The 14,547-nt window shown below is 41.8% G+C and overlaps 1 protein-coding gene across 1 annotated transcript in view; it reads left to right on the top strand.

Moving 5' to 3' along the window:
- Positions 1-652: 652 nt before the first annotated feature.
- Positions 653-14,547, top strand: part of b3glcta (beta 3-glucosyltransferase a) — a 58,153-nt gene continuing 44,258 nt past the window's right edge. The window contains exons 1-2 of the mRNA XM_076735768.1: positions 653-948; positions 12,797-12,840. Coding sequence (XP_076591883.1) covers positions 885-948; positions 12,797-12,840 — 108 coding nt within the window. The 5' untranslated portion in view covers positions 653-884. The remainder of the gene's footprint in view (positions 949-12,796; positions 12,841-14,547) is intronic.

Below are 14,547 nucleotides of genomic sequence, written 5' to 3'. Positions count from 1 at the left end.
GACAACACAGCATGTCTGGTGTGTCAAGGTTCAAGGCTTGAACTACCAAACACTTTATACTGAACAGATATTAAAAAAGATGTGTTGTTGAGGCTGTTGGTGCTTGAGGAATTTGAGTTTCTGACTAGAACCTCAGCAATTAGTCAATTCATCAATTGGTCGGACGACAGAAAATTACTTTTTATAATTGACCGAGTATTTTTCAAGGAAAAGGGCCAAATATTGGCTGGTTTCAGGTTCTTATTTGTGAGGATTTGCTGCTTTGCTCCATGCTGTATAATTGTAAATTGAATATATTTGGGTTTTGGACTGTCAGACAAAGTAATCGATAATGAAAATATTTGTCAGCTGCAGTCCAACTCCTGACCTCAGAGTTTGGACAGGCAGCCCTGCTAATGCTCTCTGTGCAGGCTGTGGACAGTCCCTCCAGCTTCATTTATTCATAAAATAATCGGTCCTTTCTGTCATTGTGTTCTCCAAACATTAATTCTCAGCAGGAGCATGTTTCCACACCCAGGGCTCAGAAACTTGAGTCTCACAAGTGCACTCGAAGGCAGCAGCTGCAGACGCCTATGTGTGATTTTCTACGTATTTTTATTTATTTCTTTACGTAGTTTTTAGCCTCCATCTGCTCGGGCTGCCTGCAGGCTGAGCTCAGTGACCTCATCCCGCCAGCAGAGCGCGTCCCAGCGCCTCGCACAGAAAATGGAGATGCCACCTACCGGAGCACAAACCCACTCCCCCGTTTTCTGAGAAACTGTGAGAAGGAAAAGCCCAGTTGTTGTTTTTCTTTTTTTCTTTTTTTTTTTTTTTAAACACTGACAGAAAGCCCATGCACGGCGAGCTTTCTCCACCTCCTACACTGCTCGCAGGACTCTCCCAGGATGCTGTCGAACAAGCCTCATATCGGGCACAAAGTGGCAGGCTGTTGGATTTTCCTCTCCCTCTGTAAGTCCTCACTTTACTTTCTAATCTTCATGTCCAGGAGGGTCGGGCCGGGCAGCTGTGAGGGGCGTCATGAGCCTCAACAGTAAACAGTTTGTCCTGTTTGTCAAAGGTGAAGCTTGTGTTTTGGAAAGAAGCGACAGCGTAGCGCTGAACGCGGTGCTTCCAGCGGCAGGAGGAAGAGGAGCAGCGAGTGTTATTTCCACAACTGTTGGAGAAGTGCGGAGCCATGATTTCGCCTCAACTTCCTGAGGAGTTGAAAGGCGATTTGCACGTACGGGTTGCCATGTGGGTTTGTGCACACTGTTAATTGCAAGTTTACATGAGAGTTGATCGCGGGGAAAAGGTTGGAAACCGTCCCCCTCCTCTGGAGTCGCGTTATTCCTGCTCAAATCTGTTACGACTCGCGACAGGCGGCGTTAAGTAGCTTCTTCATGACACATCGACGTTGCACTAGTGGGAGTGAAGCCCGGGGATGAATGCACCTCAGGCTATAGCGACTGTAAGCTTTACCCAAGTCAGGTTTTTCCTCTGTCACTGTGGATCTGCGCAGAGGATCTAGCTACAAAAGTAGAGGATGATGGAGGAGAGATTTATTCCTCTTTTTGTTGGCATAGGAGGGGAAAAATCCTAACAACAGTCTTGCAATTCAAAGAGTGTCAATGTGCTGTTATTTAAAAAAACTCAATTTGCTGCAGAAAATTGACATTTTTACCTCCTCTCATGGACTTGATTGCTTAATTGGCCAAATACTTAGTGGCTTAATGTCAAATGATTGAGGTGAATTTAATTTTACAGGAATAAAGGCACGTTTTAACCCCTTTAACTCTTGCATGCATCATTATGTGTTTCACCATTAAAAATAAGGATCTCTACATTCAGTACATCCGTGCATATGTTCTGGCACATGTACAGAATATATTCAGTGATGTGTCACGTCCATTGGGTGGGGTGCAGCACACAGTGTGTGGCTGCAGCTGTGAGAGAGAATTGCAGTGAGTGACCAATATTGCATCGGCCCACTGTACCATGTGGATGTCCTCCTGAAAAGACTGAGATAAATGCTGAGCGCGGGAGACTCTGTCTGCCTTGCTAGGACTGGAAATTGTCACAGTGCAATAAAAAATAGAGGCCAGAAAACACACAAGGATCTGCAAGTATTTTAGTCCTGCAAGAAAGGGCAACGCCTGCCTGGGCTGTGTTTTCAGACCACAAACATTTTGCAAGCTAACAGATCATCTGTGAATCTTAATGCTGCAAGATATTGTCCATGGTCACACTGATTCGTTATCAAGTGGCTTTGACCCAAGATAATCAGTTTTTAACTTCACCTCAGTTACTCCTTACATTTCCTGTCAGCTTACTTTACACCTGACCAAGCTTATGTCATGTAAAATGGTCGCTTTGTTTTTATAGACTTTCATTTCTGAGTTCTCTGGCACTGCAAGAAAAGTTGTCACATATCACATAAAGTCACCTTTCACTCTCAGTTCATGGTTTCGGGTCAGAAAATTTAAGCTTGTCTCAGTTTAATCAGTGTTGAATAACAGGATGCGAGTGAAATGTTAAGTTTACCTGAAGTTGGATGCCCATCAGAACTACTGTTCAAGCTTGTGGATTTGTCAGAAATACAGTGCAGTCTGGGCAGTATGGGGAGTCAGGCTCACTGCTGCAGTCCACCCGTATATGCACAGGGTAGCATGTATTTGGCACCAAGTCAAGCATGTTTAGTTGGGCATGAGACTCTGACAAGGCAGCTTGTCCTCTTACCCTGTATGTAATATTCATGGGGATAACATCAAGGCACAGGCGAGGTCTGGAGAGGGTCCAGTTTGGTGACATTAGGGTGCCACCTCTGCTGTTTTTCAATGATGTCATCCACAAGGTTCAACAGACCGTCATTTCTGATGTGCACTGGAGCGGTTTGCAGCTGGGTGGCATGCATTCAGGATGAGGAGCAGCACCTCCAAGTTTGAGGCTACAGCACTGTTTCCAAGTCCACATGGGCTGCATTTCAAATGTGGCTCAATTGTGGTCCACAGAGTCTGCATTTGATTGTTGATAAAGGGATAACACAATGACGTGCAATATTTGGGGTAGAGAGTGTACTGTACACAAACTGTGGATTCCTATTTTCCGACTGAAATCTTAAAGGTCATATTCATACACTGTTATTGTATGAATGTTGAAACGAGAATCTGTAGTGGTTGGAGACGATCTTCACACTTTGCTACTGAGAAGCTTGTTGCTGCTTTGTCATCCTGATTTCAGGTCGAACATGTGGAAAATCACAGCTCACCATTTTGTCTGAAAGAAAAAAGAAAAGTTGCCTTTCGCTTTCTGCCCACTCTGAGACGCCTCAGTTCAGATGTCTTGGGATCTTTCTCAGAAGTGACAGTAAAATTGATTGTGAGATTGATGTGGGTAGTGATGGTAATGGGAGAGCTCAGCCACAGAGAAAAGCTCTCAAACAGCTGCCTTTGTTCTGACCGTCAGCTGTGGTCGGGACCGAGGGAATGAGATTGCAGACGTGAGCCGCCACGTCGAGTTTTCTCCGCAGAATGCTCGGCCTCACTGTGGGTGAAAGGGTGAGGAGGTCTGTGATTCAAAATCACGTCAGGGTCCAGCTGCTGCTGAGGCCCCCACTCGCTCAAGGGAGCCAGATGGAGTGGATCAGGTAGCTGGTGAAGATAGAGGCCAAACTCTTTGAGATCCAGGATGTGCTGGACAGATTACTGTATATCTCTAACTGGTCTGAGAGTGTTTGAGGGTCCCACAGGAAGAGCTGAAATGAGCTGCTGTGCATTTGCAGCTTGGTCTTGAATGAGCCGCTACTGGCTAAAGCATGAATGAATGCATTGAGGTCTTAGTCATGGTATCAAAATTAATCCTAATTAGAAACTTTAATTTAACTTCAGTTACTTAAAGAGAAGGTAATATTAATGGTCTGCTGTCCTAGATTTTGCTGCATCTCTGGAGCAGCCTCTGAGATGCCAGAAATTAGTAAAAAATGCATTCCCAGAAGCCAAGGTGACATGTTCAGATTGTTTTGTGCAAGCAACAGACCAAAACCCAAAAGTTCAGTTGACTATCATAAAAGACAAAGAAAAGCATCAAATCTTCACATTAAAGCTGAACATTCTGGGCATTAATTAATCAGCTTAGCGTTTCAGCTCCACCACTAGCTGGACTGCTTTCTGGCAACAGTTGGTTCTTACACAGTTTTTGCATCCATGTCATCCAAGTATTTTGATTTGTCAATTTCCTTGATGAGCCAAAAACAGACGTTAATGTCTCATTATATTATCTATGAACAATGACTCCCTTTAAAATGTTCACAATAGGTGTCAGTTATAAAAATCCATATAAACATGTAAACATCACTGTAAAAAACATTAAAAAATTCTAAATGTTGGTGTTTGCAGTCTGGCCACTGCATCGCATATTTTTCGAATCAGAGAGGAAGACAGGTTGTGTGCATATTTGTAATGTAGATGAATTTTGAATCACCGTACACCACGTTTGTTAACGGTTTCCTAAATTATGGCCATGAACCGTCACTAACGTTGTAATGTCTTTCTTAAAGATAGCTTTCAAACCATCTGAGGATGTTGCACATTGAGCATCCGAAAGAGGATAACAGGATGTCATCTGTATTTAAATAAAAAGATAGTATTAAGAGAGCGCTCCAGCTAGGCGCTCTAACTGGGTTAGGAGTTGCCAGTATGCATTCTAGATGGCTGCTGGCGGTGCTTGAATGGGAATAAAAAGTTTGAATTTAATATGACACAATGCCAGATGAAGCCTGTGCTTCCTGCATGCCTAAGAGTCTGCAGAGCCGTTTTCATAAAATACAAATCAGATGCATTATTACAACTGTATCTGCAGCGCAAACTGTGTGCCATCTGTGCCACTTCTTTGATGAGCTACTTTCATTTTAATAGTGTTTGCTGCCTCTGTCCCCACAAAGTGTTGTATTTCCCCATTTTTTTCCATTATAGAAACACGGGTGTTTTGTAATGAACTTTGCAGAATTTTCACCAACAATGAAAAATGATTTAAAACAGCCTTGAGTCATTTTTGATTTTCAGAGACCAGAGAGTGAAATCCAGTTAAAAACTTTGATAAACTTGATCAGCTCGTCATTTTAAGATGTTTTCTGACTCGTCACGAGGCAGAATTTAAAGGGAGGGTGACTTCACACAGTGGTAAGAGGCAAACAAACGTGGATTAGGCCACACAAACTGAGGTCAAGACAGGTCTGCAAGAGCTGAGAGTGTTTCTCATTGAGCTGTATGGCTCCACTCCTTGGATGCACAGAGATAAGAGTAAAACTGAGAGGGACCACAGCAGAGAGAGTTGGCTTTTGATAAATTTAGAGTTCATTCCCAGTCTGAGCTGTCACACTTTCACAGTTACGAATCCTATCGGCAGACAAGAGCGTCCACATAGAACGATTCTGCAAAACCACAGAGTGTAGTGTCGCTGACAACAGTATCTAGGTATGGCTGAGGTTAGGGAAAGACAAAGGATGTGGTTAAAAATAGAAAGGAAAATGTGAATTGAACACTTCTGCCGTGTAGCGAACACCCATCTCCTGCACGTCCTGACAGCACCACGACCTCCACACTAGACTTCCTGACTGGCTACATACAGGGCGAACCACCTCCTGCATTGCCACTGAACATTGCCATTGGACATAAATCATCCATAATCATCCAGTATGGATGTAATTACTGGGTACACCGGGCTACAGGCACCATCTGCACACACAGTCAGTTAACAGCTTGAGCTAACCTTTGTACAGTCAGTGCTTATGCTGTTTTGAGTGTGGACTGCAAAAAAAAAAAAAAAAAAGTCATCAAATTTGCATGAATAAAGCAAAATTAACTTTGTGTTAATTTTTAACACACCTCAATGGCAGAAGCACATGGACACGAGAATCCCATTTTAGTCCACTTTGTCACATCCAGTAGAATTTAAGTTGCCTTTTATCTCAGATTGGATTTGCCAAATGTAGAGGAAGCGTCTGGGTCTCTTTGTCTTGGTGAATGTTTGACTGTCCTCACCAGCCACTCGACGTCATTTTGTGCCATGTGGAAAGTGTTCTTGTCTGAACTCGAGTGCTGGGAGCTGCTGCCCATGGCTTCAGAAGGGTTTGGTAAGAGGTGAGACCAGGTTTAATGGTCCTTAGCATGAGGATGTTTGCGCACTGGTCTCAGAAGTGTTCTCTGGCAGGCAGCCCCACCATAGATATCTGAATTGTGACGCTAACATGATTTTAGGTTTTATTGTCTCTTCCAGATTGAATAACTTTGCTTTTCGGGACCGCTGCAGCTGCAGTTCGGGCCCTTCACTATTCACCGTCTTTTGAAGCCTGTAGTTGTCTGATTTGCTTTGAACGCTCGCACATGGACGCAGTGATTATCAGAGCTCTTCTAAAGCTGACACTGACTGTTAATTAGTATTCAAGTTAATATAATACACCTGCGTAGCTGGCTTTGTGAATGTGATTTAGTTACTTCAAAGTACTTTCATGTGCTGTCTACATTTATTTTTACTCCCTTTGTAGCCATTAAATCTTGGATGAAGTGGAAAGTTAAGTCAGACACCAACTGTCAAACAAGCAAATCATTGCTTAATTATATGAATCTTTTGAGATTTTCACATTATATATGAGTGTTTCTGTAGAAGGAAATAGTGGAAGAAGTATTCATATCCTTATGTAAGTACAACAATGCAAAAATACTCTTTCAAGTGAAAGTCCTGCATTTTAAATCCTATTTAAGAACAAGTATGGTCAAGCGAAGTAGGTCACTAAAATGTACTTAAAGTATCAAAGTAAAAGTTGTCATTTGCAGTAATATCGCCCCTGACTGATGTTCTGACATGATTAAAGTTGTAATCCTGATGCAGCAATGTGTAAGTAGCATTTTACTGTTGTAGGTGGTTGAGGTGGAGCTAGTTGGGGCCAGACCCCTTCAGAGGGTCACCAGATAAATCTGATGGATCTTGAGATGATTAATGAGAGAGAAAAGAAGGAAAAACAAAGTTGTTGGACAATTGAAACACAACGAGGAGACACATTTTATGAGCTTATCTAATGTGTTTTATGTGAAATATTAATCTGAAAAGTAACTAGTAACTATAGCTGTTTTTGTAAATGTAGTGTAGAAAAAAATACAATATTTCCTTCTCAAATGTACTAAAGTAGAAGTATAAGGTGCCAGAAAATGGAAGTAGTCAAGTAACGTTCAAGTACCTGAAAATTGTATTAAGTACAGCAGTTAAGATACTTTCCACCACCTTCTTCTTGCATAACTGTTCTCCTGCAGCTAAGAGGAGTTGTATTTCGATGAAGTACCCACTGTACATGTTTTCTTTGTCAGATTCATTCTGCGAAGATACCAACCTGACCCCCCCACCCCTACCCCCCCTTTGTTATGAGCACAGTGTTTCCCGGCTAATTGCATCGGACGTGTGCTTTGTTTACAATGACAGTGTAAATTTAGATTCTTGTTGAAAGGCATTCAGCTAAACCATTCAGGGCTTTCAGCATGTAGAGAGATTTCCTGAGTTTCCAAAATCAAAGCAAACAAGTTCCCTTCGGTACAGCTCAATTGAAAACATGGTTGGAAACAACAGACTTGATTATGCAGCGATGAGATGGAGGTGCTCCCATCAGCACTCCTGTCATTATGTAGTGGGTTACTCCCACCCTCTCTCCCTCTCCCTCTGTGTGCGTCTCTCCCACTCCAAGGTGAGCCTCAAAACGATGGGAAGTTGGAGCAGATGTAGAGGGAACTTGGATGTGTTCCTGAAGGAAACTTCATTTCACGCCAAATGTGGCATTTTTAATCCTGATGGAAACCTGGATGACAACGTCCTCGTCGCACTCACTCTACAGAGCTCATCATTTGAGCTTTGAACTTTGAATGTTTGTGAGCAGCTCAGATTCGTGGACATTCGATCATGAATTTTGTTTAGCTGGTTTTTGATGCAAATAAAAACATGGATGCAAATTGTTATTTCATTGTACAGCGTCGTTGCTTCTTTCGTCAGCAGGCACAGGTGTTTCTTTCCTTTAGGAGCCATAAGGTTCTGTATGTAAGAGAGGGTTAGGTGGTATGAGTGGCAGTTGATAAAACAACAAGATCCGCATATTTGCTGTTTCTGGAGCTTTCAGCCATATTATGTGGTCTTCATCTGGAGATTCCTGAGTCAGTTAGATACTATAAGATTAAATAATGCTTTATTGATCCTACAGTGGGCAGTGTTACAGCCGCAAAGGGGATGGTGTGACAGTAAGAAGCACCAGCAAAAAAAAAAAAAAAAAAAAAAAAAGTCCATGGTTGAGTTCACATTATTGCACATAGGGGATATTGATTTTACACAGTTTAATAAACTTTGATGTTGCACATGAATGAGTTTGTCAGTGTGTGTGGTCTGCTGGGAGCAGTGTTGATTGTAAAGTCTGACAGCAGCAGGAAGGAAGGACCTGCTCTCCTTCACACACCGTGGGTGAAGCAACCTGTCACTGAAGGAGCTGTCCTCTGCTGTCAGAGTGTCCTGCATGGGGTGGGACATGTGTAGCCCAGATGGAGAAAACCTTAAGGTAATGAGATTAAAGAAAAGGGGAGAGAAAATATTTGTTTTATTTAATTTTTGTTTGGCGCATCCACAGAATTTTTAAATGTCCTACTGCACTTAAAAGCACCACTACGTTCTCATGACCCCACGTGGGGGAGGTGCCCCGGCTCAATAGCCAATCAGGGTCCACGCAGGCACGTTCAGCCTGTCAGCTCAGGGGTGAAGTCCAGGCGTGTTTGCCTTTCGCGCTCTTTCGACTGCGGCCGTCGGAGTGAGAGTAGCGACATGCTAAGAAGAGAGCGAAGAGGAGACAGTCCGGTGAGAAGGAGAGAGATAAAGCTAGCTAACTTGTCTGCTGTGAGTACGGAGCCGAGCAACTCAGCAACAGGAAACGAGTTACATCGGTAAGACGAGTCGGATACCTGTTAAAAAGAAAGCTCATTAATACTTACCGTCATCGTCCATGCTAATGCTAGCTCGGTGTCTCGCAGGCTAGCTCTTTACCTCCCATGAGGTGAGACGTTACGAGCCTGAAGTTGATGTGCTCAGCTTTGAACACAGAGCAACGCTGAGAAATGTGTCCCCCTGAGCTGCTGAGCTGATATTATTTGTTATGTTTTGAATATGTGATTACAGCCAGCACTATTTTTTGCAATTTCATGCTGATGAAATTTGAATTCAATTAAATGCAAATTACCGAATTTGTACCATCTCGCTTGTGAGTTTGAAGTAGTTCACAGAGTAATTTTTGGTGCAGCTTTTCTATTGCACTAGTAGGCCTACAGTGCAGAAGGAGTAAATAAGCACACTTTTTAATATCTCTGAAACTGATTCAATAAATGAACATATTGTTATTTTATTTGCACTTTTGTGTTATTCCAGTTATGATATGCCAGTTATGACAAGCTATCATATCTCAGTCGTATTAGTCACTTACTGTGATGGATGTTCTTGAGACACTGTTGACATGAACAGTAAAACATGAGAGTTTTTGAATGTTTAACCCTCATATTGAACCTCGATATACTTTGAATGAACTAAAGAACTAAAGAAATAAGGTTGATCAGATTTAAGATTTATGTATGAGATTTAATGCAATACTTATTACTTATGTTTTGGGGCATCTTCAGGTTATATAATTGTATTTTTGTACAAGTTGGTTATTGTTCTTTATTCTTTGTAATAATATCAGAGTTGCTGCTCAGTTGTTATTTCCTTGTTGACTCATTATTGTTGCTCAACTACTTAGCTCTAGTCAAATCTGGATTCTTCTGATACTTGCCCTTTGTCTTATTACCACTCTGCGCTGTTATTATGCTGTAATCCACTTTCATATTACTAAGTTGGTTACACATGCACTCCATCAGGGATGATAGCTTAGCCATCATCCTGCTTTCTCCCACCACCTCCATCAGGTTGAGGGGCCATCCCAGGGCAGAGCCGGCCTTCTTAATCTGTTAAGTCTCTTCCTGTCAGCGGTCGAGATGCCGTTGCCCCTGCAGACCTCTCCATACAAGATGGCTGGTGCCACCACAGAGCCAGAAAAGGTCCTCAGGAGTTCACCCTGTACTCCAAAAGACCTGAATCTCCTCTGCAGATACAGTCTGCTCTGGCCTCTCTTATATACTGCATTTGTATTGTCAGTCCAAACCAGTTTATTATTCAAGTGAACACCCAGGTACTTAAGATTCCCCCATCTCAATATTCATTCTCTGGATGTTCCCTCATGTAGGAGGAGAGTGTTTGCACCTGTGGAAGTCCAGCTGTTTTCCCTGCATGGATGTGGTGGTGGCGGCTCTGCTCTGTCGGCCTGATCTGTGATGAGGCTGACGATTCCAGATAGCTCAATTGTGCCTAAAGTCTGCAATGTAGAGGGTGAAGGGATGCAGGACTGTCCCCTGCAGGGCCCCTGTGTTGCAGACAGTCATGTCAGACTCACAGTCCTGTATCCTCACATACTGTGGTCAGTTGGTGAGGTAGTCCATGGTCCATGCAGGGGTCCACCCCTGTGCGCTCCAACTTGTCCCTCAGTAAGCATGAGTTGTATGGTGTCGATGGCACCTGAGAAATCAAAGAACACGATTCTCACAGTGCTCCCAGCCTTTTCCAGGTGAGAGATGGATCTGTGCAGGAGGTACATGACAGCATCATCCACACTGACGGCAGGTTGATAGACGAAGTGTAGCCGGTCCATTGATGGGATCAGCAGGGGTAATGTTGCCTTAAAAGCTGAGCTTGACAGTTCATTCAACATTCATAATGATTAACAATATTTTTATTATCACTGTAAAATATCTTCCTCTGGTTCAACTGAAGTTTTCCTGCTGCCGTTAAATTGTGAGGTACCTGAACTTAAGTTGAATAGTGTGTCCATATTTGTCACATAAGAAAGCGAAAACGTAAAATCCAGTAAAGTTCACTGAGCTTGATATTGGACAGCTCAACAGCCATTTATTGCTCAGACAGATCTTCAGTCAGATTTGCTTTTTTCCCATCTCTCAGTCTGAAAAGTCAGTTCTTCACTTGAGACAAAGAACTTGTAGCTGTGGAAGCTGTCATTGGAACCAGACTGAACCGGAGTTGTGAAGGGAGTAGGTGATTCTGCTCCTCATGACCTTCATATGTTTCAAGTGTACGAGAGCAGGGACTGAATTTAGTACTGACCTTCATCTTGGTTCACATTGTTTTCATTATAATGAGAAGACACTACCTTGACTTAACATGTATTAGAGACGCAGCTCTCAAACAATGCATGCTGAAAAGTTTTTTGTCCAGAAATTTGATGAGTTGAGTGAAATCTCAACAGTACATTCATCCAGTTAATCAATTCAGCTTTTCAGAGGTTTTGAAGCGGTCTGCAAACAAAAATGTAAAAAGCTAAAAGATGAAGTGATTCCACTAAAATGCCGGCAAACAGGTGAAAATGGATTGAAGAAATGGAAAAAGCTCCCCTGAAATTTGATTAATAATACTGTACATGCCGCAGAAACATTTTCTTTTATGTCAGGTGACTTTTTATCCGCAGGATCAACAGCAGCTCTTTTCTGTTTTTCTCACTGTTTTGTCTCATTATGTGTTGTCATTGGAGGCATTTTCTGAGCTGTCCTCGTCACAAAAAGGTTCTCACTGCAAACTGCACTGAACAGAGTCCTCATGCAGCAACAAACAAAAGCCACTTTTGATGTGCGGAAACATATAAATGGTGTGTGAAAATCAGATCTCCCTTTGAAAACTGGGTGAATCTTTGTGTGAAAATTGGTAAAGACATCAGGTGTAATCACTGCCTTAATGTGGGTCTTTTCCGCTCCTCTAAAGAAATCTTATGTGTCTTCTTTTTTAAAGGAAAAATCGTATTCACTGGCTCGCCAACTGCCTGGCATCAGTTGTTTTTTTGCCGCTTTCATGACTAAAATAATTAGGTTCATTACATTGTTTGTGGCTGTGGCTTTACCGCAGGCTTTACACACTGAAATGTTTTGAAGTTAACTCAGCTCTTTGAATAATTTAAGGAAAGGATTCCCTTGCATGGTGAGAATTAATATCTGACCAAATTACTGCAGATTGGGTCATAAAAGCAAAGTCACAGAGATCATATCTATCTTATGAAATATGTACCTTTTTATATTGGATTTTTTTGAGCGCATGCTGTATATTAGATAATAGACTATAGCTGTAATGCGAGCTGGCTTGTTCCTGGAAAACTTATCTGCTGCTTTTAGGCTTTAATCAACATTTGCAGTTGCCCTTTAGTGGCTGCTGCAGCGAGTCAGGAGAGGAAATTTAACTCTTTCTCAGTTCTCTCACCTAATTAAAGCCAGATTTAAAGCTGACTGATGTTAGAGTGCAGGCAGCCTGATTTAATATAAACTGCTTTATGAATTCATTCTCAGTGACACTGCTGTTTTTGACGTATTGATTTGAAATCCTGCGAAGATTTTCTCATCTGAGAATCGATGGCAATGTAATTGGATAGAAGCTCTCCTGGCTCTTATTACAAACTTGTATAGATGAATGGTGCTCTTACAGATCCAACGTAGACTCGAATGAATCAGGCTGTGAGTAATCTTTTGAGCATTTAATTAAATATTTCTGTATTCAAACATAATAACATGAAGCAGATTGTTCCATTTGGTCCTGTCTGCGTAGAGAAGACAGCCAGCCTGAAGACAAGTGTAGAAGGGTACAGTTCATCTTAAAAGGATTCATTGCTGTTTGTGTTATTATCATCTAAAATGTCATTTTCCTCTTCCTGTTCTTACAGTTCATATCAACTTTTCTGCTGGCAGCTCAGGAAAAGGCTCGCAGGTAAGAAAAACAGTTGACATGTGATTCTTGCTCTCTTGCTCTTGAGAAGTAGTGTTTATCGTTCATTTCCTGCTCGCCTCGCCTCCATTAAAACCTTAATTACCTGACCAGCTGAAACTAATGACCATCCTTCTTTTAAAATGGATTGATTATTGGCCTCCAGATCGGAAATTTAATTTGCTCTTCCACACAAATCTGTTCGCTCTTTCTTTCCTCAAGTGCAGGATGATTTTCTTGCGGTTGCATTTTCTAAGCCTGCAGTTGCAGCTCGATAAATAATTAACATGTTCAGTTGCTCTGCTTCTTCTTGGTGTGAGGAGATGTTGACAGTAAGCCTCCTGGCAGAGGTGCTTAGCATTGCAAAAATAGGAAATTACTGTCTTGCCTTTAACTGATGTCAACTGATTCGTTCCCTGCAGAGGAAGTTTCAACCTTTCACTTTGTCGCGTTTCATATTTCTTATGTTGTTGTAAATGATTTGAGGCAGAAATTGTCATCAACTAAACCTCCAGTGTAATCTGTGAGAATAATAATAAAAAAACCCCACAACATCAGTTTACTTCCCGAAGATAACTGCGTCACATTACCTGTGTCCCTTTAAGAAAGGATACTCAGTTAAAACGCTTCATTTTTTTGCCCATGAAAGAGTGATTAGAGACAGCTGCCTGTCAGAGTGATAAAGCTAAAGATTTAGACGCCATCCATTCAGGAGAAGAAACTCTTTAAGGGAATGACAAGAGCAGTGTTTTTGCAACATAATCAGCAATAGAAGTCATGTCTCGTGTGCTGGAAAAGAAGATTGTAAAAGCTGAGGAACTGCTTAAAGGAGTTCCTTTTGTTTGAGCTGTTACAATACGTCTATTCTTAGACATAAGCGTCCACTGAAAACAACAGAAAAACATGTTTTTTTTCTCCTCCGCTCTTGACCCTGACATGTGGCTGCTAGCGCATCTGAGAGCTCATGGGAGGGTTGCTGCGTAGTTATCATGGGAACGCAGCAGTACCCGTGCCGTGCGTTTACCAATGCATTCAAATTTTTTAATGTTAACCTTTGACAGGTGTTTGTCAGAGAGAGATCGGAGCCAAAATGCGTTTTATACCTCCTGTCAGACATTTGTTATATTGAGAAATGTTTGTTTTTCTCACCAAGCCCAGCTCCAAAGTGGAAGCCAGGTGGTTGCCCCCTTTTTAGATCTCCTGAGCTGAAGAGCAGCATTAACAAATTAGATAGGAATACAGATTTTTAGGTCATAGACACGCTCCAGTTTCATTATAGAAAGTCATGGAATTTACTTCAGGGCCATGGTCATCATTACTGAAAACAACCTTTTGCAACACGTGCTTGCAAATTAGTGGACTCTAATGTGAACACACTTAATTTACTATTGCAGAAGTAAACCATTCACTGAATAAAGCAATTAATCATGACTCTTTCCACGGAGGATTACTGAAGTTGCAGTGTGCTGTATGTGGGACCTTTTTGTCACTGTGGCTTAAAGCAGTTTTGTAGCAATAAGATCAATCATAATACAACTCATATTTAAGCTTCCCGTGAAAAAATAAATTACCTTTGTGGTTAGGACAATCCAAATCCAATATATTTAATCTAACTTTGCTTCCTGTCTCACCAACTCCTGTTAAAAAAGATATTTCCCTCAGAGTTTTTGTTGGTGCCAGATATTTGGTTTTGAGTGTGCAGCTATAACT

Source organism: Chaetodon auriga, chromosome 7 (assembly GCF_051107435.1).
Source record: "Chaetodon auriga isolate fChaAug3 chromosome 7, fChaAug3.hap1, whole genome shotgun sequence".
Lineage (NCBI taxonomy): Eukaryota > Metazoa > Chordata > Actinopteri > Chaetodontiformes > Chaetodontidae > Chaetodon > Chaetodon auriga.
This window is presented reverse-complemented; position numbering and strand designations above follow the sequence as displayed.